Source organism: Gavialis gangeticus, unplaced genomic scaffold (assembly GCF_001723915.1).
Source record: "Gavialis gangeticus isolate Ggan-Ray unplaced genomic scaffold, GavGan_comp1, whole genome shotgun sequence".
Classification (NCBI taxonomy): Eukaryota; Metazoa; Chordata; order Crocodylia; family Gavialidae; genus Gavialis; species Gavialis gangeticus.
Window position 1 is genome coordinate 10,130,955 of NW_017729005.1, and position 8,197 is coordinate 10,139,151.

Genomic DNA, 8,197 nt, shown 5'->3' on the forward strand with positions numbered 1-8,197 from the left:
GACATAAGGCGCCCCTAGGGAGGCATTCGGAGCCTGGAAGGTGGTCGGGCGCAGGGAGTGGGTGGCTCAACGCAGGAGCACCCCCTACTGGCCCGCCTCACGTGGTGGAAACAGCGGAGGGATACAAATACCCAGCTGTGTTCCTGAGGCGGGATCTCTGCACCCACCACATGCTCAAACAATGTATTACCAGTCTAGGAACACATATGATATTTTCCCTCATACAATATGCTTCAGGATAAAATATTCACTCTGGATGCTTGCAGGCTTTAAAAAAAAACGGTGCTTTATTTTAAACTGAGCATGTTCCTATGCCAAGACCCACACATGCCCAAAAGAGGCAGCACATTACCTCAGCCCGGCTTGCCCAACATTTGTAAGATCAGGCGTTTTAGTGGGGCTTTTTTGGCACTTTTATTTAATAGCTGATTGAATCAGCTTTAGCTGAAAGCACCAAAAGCCACGCTAAAGCACCTATCTTTACAGACGCTACAGAGCCGGGTTTTAGTAATGCGCTGCTGCTTCCACTAAGTGGGTTTTTTGTAGGTTTTTTTAACATTTGCAAACAGCCCTTGTTTTTGAAAAGCAGAAGGAAGAAAAAAGATCTTTTCCTGTACTAAGTAACTAAGTAGCAGCAGCTAAGGAACCAAGCCTGCTCATTATTCTGCGCCCTCTGCATTGTGTACAGACTTTACTTTTAGTTCCCCTGGTAACCAGCAGACACTTCTCTTACTATATTTCATGCATATAATGCACTGTCCAATTTCCAGCAACTGATTTTTGGAAAAAAGGTGGGTGTTATACATGGTACATTTCAATGCCATGCAGCCTGAGATCCGAATACTGAAAGTATAATCATAAATCATAAGGATAACCTTAAATTCTTATATGCTTCGAGCACTCAGATGATATAGTTTGCAAACCCACATACCTACATATATTCAAAATCATTCTATTTCCATGTATGCAAAGCTGAAAGAATCAGCTCAGCTAAATACAGAGGAATGCAAAGACACAGAATTAGAATCATAGAGTCATAGAAAATTAGGGTTGAAAGGGACCTCAGGAGGTGATCTAGTCCAACCCTCTGCTCAGAGCAAGACCATCCACAACTAGATCATCCCAGCCAAAGCTTTGTCTAGCTGGGTTTTGAAAACCTCCAAGGATGGAGCTTCCACCACCTCTCTGGGTAACCTGTTCCAGGGTTTTACTACCCTCCTAGTAAGAAAATTCCTCCTAATATCTAACCTAAACTTCCCTTGCTGCAACTTGAGACCATTGCTCCTTGTTCTGTCATCTACCACCACTGAGAACAGTCTAGCTCCATCCTCTTTCAAACCCCATTCAGGTAGTTGAAGGCTGCTATTAAGTCCCTTTTCAGTCTCCTCTTCTCTAGCCACATAAGCTCAATTCCCTCAGTCTTTCCTCATAAGTCATGTCCCCCAGCCCCTGAACCGTTTTCATTGCCCTCCACTGGACTGTCTCCAATTTGTCCACATCCTTTCTGTAGTGGTGGGCCCAAAACTGGACACAGTACTCCAGGTGTGGCCTCACCAGTGCTAGCTAGAGGGGAAGAATCACTTCTCTTGACCTACTGGCAACACACCTACCAACACAGCCCAGTATGCTATTAGCCTTCTTGGCAACAAGGGCACACTGCTGGCTCAAATTCAGCTTATTGTCCACTGTACCCCCCAGGTCCTTTTCTGTAGAGCTGCTGCCCAGCCAGCCTGTAGTGGTGCATGGGATTGTTCCATCCTAAGTGCAGGACTTTGCACTGATCCTTGTTGCACCTCATGAAATTCCTTTTGGCCCAATCGTCCAATTTGTTTAAGTCACTCTGAATCCTAGCCCTACCCTCCAGCATATCTACTACTCCCTCCAGCTTGGTGTCATCTGCAAACTTGCTGAGTGTGCATGCTATTCCATCTTGCAGGTCATTGATGAAGACATTGAACAGAACTGGCCCTAGGACCAACCCCTGGGACACTTCACTTGATACCAGCTGCTAACTAGACATTGAGCTATTGATTACTACTCTCTGAGCCTGATGCTCCAGCCAGTTTTCTTACAGTCCATTCATCTGGCCTGTACTTCCTTAGCTTGCCTGCAAGAATGCTGAAGGAGACTGTTCAAAAGCCTTGTTAAAATCAAGGTACAGGTTTCCCTCGCTTTATGCTGTACATATGTTCCTGAAAAACGGCACATAACTCGAGTTCGCATAAAGGGAGCCTTACTTTACAATATAACAAATAGGGAAACTTCCAAGACCTCGACTGTACTGGCCCCCAGACCTATTTCTACCACTTTTACAAGACAATTTTGGTACTCAACAACAGCAGACAGTACACACAAGCACAGGGTGGTGGTGAATGTTACCATAATGGGGATGGCAACTACAGAAACATGTGAACAAGGAGCACAGATCCACACAGGAGACTATATTTTGGTCCACATCACTCCCATAATGCACTGCACAAAGCAGCTGACTGTAGGCTTCCACCACACTGATCACATAAAAGTGAATTTACCTCACATATAATGAATTTTTGGTATAAAAAGGCTCATAGCGTAAGAGCGAATTCGCACATACAAAACCCGCATAAAGCGAGGGAAACCTGTACACCACATCCACCAGTCTCCCTGCAACCACAGAGCCAGTCATCTTGTCATAGAAGGCAATCAGGTTGGTCAGGCATGACTTGCCCTTGCTGAATCCATGCTGACTATTTCTAATCACCTTCTTCTCCTCCAAGTGCTTAGAAATGGATTCTCTGAGGACCTGCTACACGATTTTTCTAGGGACTGAGGTGAGGCTGACTGATCTGTAGTTCCCTGGATACTCCTTTTTCTCCTTCTTAAATATGAGCACTGTGCCCTTTTCCAGTCATCCAGGATCTCTTCTAATTGCCATGAATTTTCAAAGATGAAGGTCAATGACTCTGCAATCACATCAGCCAACTCCCTCAGTACCCTTGGATGCATCCCATGGACTTGTACATGTCCAGCTTTTCTAGGTAGTCCCTAACCTGTTCTTTCACTACTGAGGTCTGCTCACCTTCTCTCCAAACTGTGCTGCCCTGTGCAGTAGTCTGGGAGCTGACCTTACCTGTGAAGTCCAAGGCAAAAAAATCATTGAGCACTTCAGTCTTTTCTGCATCCTCTGTCACAAGGTTGCCTCCCCCATTTTGCAAGGGACCCACAGTTTCCCTGATCCTCCTCTTGCTACCAACATACTTTTAGAAACCCTTTTTGTTACCCTTCATACCCTTTACTAGATGCAACTCCAATTACACTTTAACCTTCCTGACTTCATCCCTGCATGCTCAAGCAATGCTCTTATATTCTTCTTTGACCTGGGAAGCAATCCTTCTTCTTCGAAGAACATCCATGATCAAAGAAGCCAAAGCACTGCTGGTGACACCACCTGCACAGAGGTGTTGATCTGCAGGATGCACCTGCTCCTGCCCAGGCCCTTTTCCTTGACTGGAAGGATTGACAAGAACACAACCTGAGCCCCAAGGCCCACCACCCTTGCACACAGAGCACTGTAGTCACTTCTGATCTGCTCAGGGTCTCCCCTGGCAGTATCATTTGTGCCCACATGGATGAGCATCATGGGGTAGTAGTAAGAGGGCTGGAGGAGACTTGGTAATCCCTCCGTGACCTCTCAGATCTGGGCTCCAGACAAGCAGAAGACCTCCCAAGACAATGCATCAGGTTGGCAGATGGAGATGGCTCCCTCAATCCCCTGCAAAATGGAGTCTCCAACCACCAGCACTCGTCGCTTCTTTTTGGTGGCAGTCATCTTGATCCTTCCCACCTTGATGAGGTCTGGCCTGTCTTCCTCCCCCAATGGAACATGCTCCTCTCTCTCTGCTGCTAGGGCTGAATATCTGTTCTCCAGACGAGCCACTTAAGGTGGGGGTGAAGATCTTTGCTTGCTGCCAGAAGTCACAAGCCTCTAGCTTCCACCGTCATAGATTTAATAGATTTCATAGACATTAGGCCTGGAAGGGACCTTGTAAGATCATTGGGTCCAGCCCCTTGGAAGTCAGCTAGGGTCAAAGGATCCCAGCAAGATAAGCATCCAGAACCTCTTGGGTGTCTATGTCCTCTCTCTTCTTTAGTGCTGCATCTGGCATTTCTTCCTCCGTGGCCCTGGAGGTCCCCTCCAGCAGTGAATTGATGAATGGCTCATGGCAGAGGATGATTCAGAGTCTCACCACCTCCTCCTGTAGTTCTCTTTCCTGTTCCCTGTGAGATACCACCACGAGGCACCACTCACATGGCAGGCACTCCCTGACCTGGCCATCACAGGAAGGAACCTGCAAGTCACAGTTTCCACAGTGCCATACCTGGACCTGGGTGGAAGCCTCAATGGTGAGCAGTCCTGCCGGGACAGAAACCTCACAGGTGCAAGCAGAGTCAGTGGCTCTGGCATTGTGACATCAAATTCATTGCAATCACATCAATCACAGAAAACTAGGAAAGAGAAAGCATTGGGGTCCTACCTGTTTGCCTCTTTTTCCTGGTCTTCCAATAGGTCCTCTGTGCCCTGGAGTACCACATTCTCCCTTTGGACCCATTTCTCCCTGAGCAAAGGCAGAAGGGAAAGGAAGTAGGACTTAAGTACAGAAATAATGCATTCAATCAGACAGGCACCTACACATGCACCTACTACACAACAGGGCTGATTCATGCTATTACTGTCTATGAAAGTTGACACAACTCTGTCCTAAGATAATTCCATTGCTATTGTAAAATATGTGTCTAGTGCAAGATTATAACTACACATTTAAGAAATAAATTATCTTCTTTTTTAATACAAAAGTTCTCTGCAAGGTCCTTTGCGGAAAGAGGAAGCCAGGTGAGGAATTTAAAAGTAGGCTATCAGTCTCAGGGTTTTCCAGACAGTACTACTATCAATCATCTCTCTGCCCCATGGGAACTCTTCATATTTGCTACAAGGAGCCACATGTAATAAAACCTCCATCAACAAGAAAGGTGACCAACTCTGTTATGCCACTCAGAAGCAACCAACGTTTTCTTAACCTGGTTTCCAAGGCAGGATGTAATTATGTCATATATATCAGCCTTCATTTAAGGATTCTGCCTATAAAACAATGTAGAAATCCAGAGGATAAATGTTTGTCTAGTTAATGATTAACAGAGGTATCAAAACTGGCTGGGTTTGGCCCTGCTATGTAACAGAAATGTTAATGAACTTGCAAACAGGAATCCAAAATATTAAAGTGGGGCATGAATATGAGCAAGCAAATATACCCGAAAAGAAAAACTACCAAAACAAAAGCAACACCAGAAAACTCTAATGATTCAAAACCTGAAGTCTTCACCAAAGCTGGAGAGGCTGCAGGATTTGGTCCAATGTATGCCAGATATTGGTCGCCTGATTAATATTAATCTCTCAATTCTTTGTCCCTCTGTAACCAAGAAACAGATTTCTAGGAAAAAGGTGCTATTGAATCATTCACTGAACCTATGTTGATGCTTGATCACATTTCTGAGGAGACGCTATTTGCATGCTTACTTACTTTCTGCCCCAGCATCCCAGGGAAGCCCATGTCACCCTGAAACATGAATGACAAAAGTAATCAAAACCATGTTAAGTGATCTAAGAGAGAGCAGTGTTAGTTCTGGTTCTGAAGCGATCTAAGCCAGTAAATATAGTGCTTTCTTTTACTGAGCAAAATCATCCAAGCAATTTATACAGGACCAGTTTCACTATGAAAGGTTCACAGGGCCATATGAGCCAAAAGGTCATGAGGAGGGATCTACCTAAGTTGAGACAAAGGGTTTTTCATGGCCTGCTTTGCAGCATATGCAGGAAATTTTGCAGGCATTTTGCAATGGCCCTGCCCCTTTCCACTGATTGACAGAGGGTGCTATTACTCAGTCTATGTCACTACTAGTTTTTTGCCCCACCCTTCACACACCACTACAGCTTTTTTTTTTTGGTTGATTTTGCAGGAAATTGTGGCCAATGCCCATTATGGTGATTGCAGACAGCACTGTTATTCATGTTTTTCACAAAACTGCGATTTAAGTATGTCCCTAATCATGACGGATCCCTGGAAAGTCTAGACTGCTGCTCTGGCCAAGGTGACCAGGGCTGTGTGCATCTCATTTATCAGCCAGCGTGAGCATGGGCCTCAGGGATCTCTAGAATTTGAACACACCACAGTATGCTCATGCTGTTCCTATCAGCCTGGTATGGAAGAGAATTATTCACTGGTTAGCTAAAATTTAAATTAGCTGTGGATGCATCTGAAGGCATTCACATGAACTCTGTTCTGTAGCAGTAGGTCTATCCCTGCATAGGGCAAGGGATGATTAATTACTTTTAAGCCTTGTCCTGACAGCTAGTGTTTCTTGTGGTGAGCACAGACTGTCCCTGGGCCCAGGGTTAGATGCCTGCAAATATTTTACTTTGAAGTGCCTGGAAATCCCTTTCTGATCATGGCATTTTGGCATTTACTTAGAAGAGATTTGCATTCTGTACAGAGGGGAATTTAACTTTATTGTAAAAATGCCATGTGGTTAAATCTCAGGGGTTTTCATTGTAATTTAGCATCAATTAGTAATACCATTTTGAGAGGCTTTCAGACTGGATTATGACCACTCAGGTTTAATTTTTAAGCCACTGTGAAATCAAAAAAGGTACCTTTTCTCCTCTGACACCTTTGTCACCCCGGTCTCCTCTGGATCCCTGAAGGAAATCATGGCAGAAATAAAGGGTTAATTATTCCCATTTCAAAAGCAAACAAAATTTTGATTGTCATGGAACATCAGTCAGGACCATGCAGTGCACACTGATCCATATTTGGCAGATAGCGGATTATATCTCTACTACCCTACTTAAAACGTCTCATACCATTAATTTCTATATTACAGCAGCAATTAAAGTAGAGCTGGTAAGAAAAAAGGGACATGTTTGCAGGAAATTGTTCTTGAAAATGTAAGTCCTTTTTTGATTACAAATATTGTGTACTCAAGGTTTTTTTTCAAAACCAGGCTCCAACAGAAGAGAGAAGCCTGCTGTTTAAGGCAATGTATGCCCTGTATTAAGATACACTGGTAAGAGGCACTGTAATAAGAGACTATCTTTGCCACATGGAACTAGCAGTCTAAATCAAGACTCTGAAATTCACCACCCTTCCACCCCGCAAGGCCACAAAAGTGCTGCAGGGTCCCTTGTGGGCTGGTTCTTGACTGCAGGGCTCCTTGTAGACTGGATGTGGCAGCCAGGAGAGCAGCAGCAGCAAACTAAATGCTGCCTGCCCCTGCCAGACATGCTCAATGGGGCTCCATGCCCTGGATTTCAACAGTGGGACCTGACCCCACTCATCCTGCCCCCTGGGACTCCTGCATGCCACACAACTGAGTTCCATGAGTTACTTCCAGCCCACAGGTCATATATTTGACGCCCCTGACTTAGACCAGACAGACAAAGTTCCTCATTTCTGTGGATGGGGAGCAGAGATGAAATGACTATGCTAATTCAGAAGAGGTAGAAAAAATGAACCTGTTCTTTGGCATCCCAGGCAAAACCAAAAGACCATCCTATTTCTCTGTATTAGTTTCAATTATTTTCTTATGTTCATAGACCCTTTGCATTTTATTGCATCAGCATTTTCATGTGTTCCTGGTCCATAACACATTCCTGCAATTACTTGGTTTCTCTTATTGCTTCCAATTGTTACGTTACCCATGGTATAGTAGTATAGCACTGACCTTTTCTCCTCTAGTTCCAGGATAACCCTACAAGGGAACAAGAGACATTCTAATGCTTCACATTTTCTAGTTCTTCTGAGAAACAATTCATATCTTGCAGATTTAAACACCAGGAAAAAATTAAAATACAAATGATTAGTCATATATCAAATTCTTTGCAGCTTGTAAGAGAACAGAGAAAAAGCATACACATGATTATACATGTTAAAAGCAAGATATTTCAGCCTATGAGCCAGCATGAAAAAGCTAGGTAACAAACACACTAATCATGTTTGAAAATGCTTTAAAATTAGAACATCGGAAAGCAAATAGAATTATGGCTGTAATGAAATCTCATTCAGTCTCTACAAGAAATTATCCCAAGCAATTTTAGAAATAATTCTCCCCACCTTCTTTTTTACTATCCTACATGACAAACATAAAGATAAGTCCCTAAAATACA

The 8,197-nt window shown here is 44.0% G+C and overlaps 1 protein-coding gene across 4 annotated transcripts in view; it reads right to left on the bottom strand.

Annotated features, from left to right (window-relative positions):
• Positions 1-8,197, bottom strand: part of COLQ (collagen like tail subunit of asymmetric acetylcholinesterase) — a 108,735-nt gene that overhangs the window by 30,728 nt on the left and 69,810 nt on the right. For all 4 annotated transcript variants that reach the window (XR_002095899.1, XM_019508650.1, XM_019508649.1 and 1 more), the window contains 4 exons: positions 7,756-7,782; positions 6,686-6,730; positions 5,556-5,591; positions 4,515-4,595 (listed from right to left, as the gene is read on the bottom strand). Coding sequence is in view for 3 of the 4 variants with exons in the window: in XM_019508650.1 (XP_019364195.1) it covers positions 4,515-4,595; positions 5,556-5,591; positions 6,686-6,730; positions 7,756-7,782 (189 nt within the window). In the remaining variant the exon portion in view is untranslated. The remainder of the gene's footprint in view (positions 1-4,514; positions 4,596-5,555; positions 5,592-6,685; positions 6,731-7,755; positions 7,783-8,197) is intronic.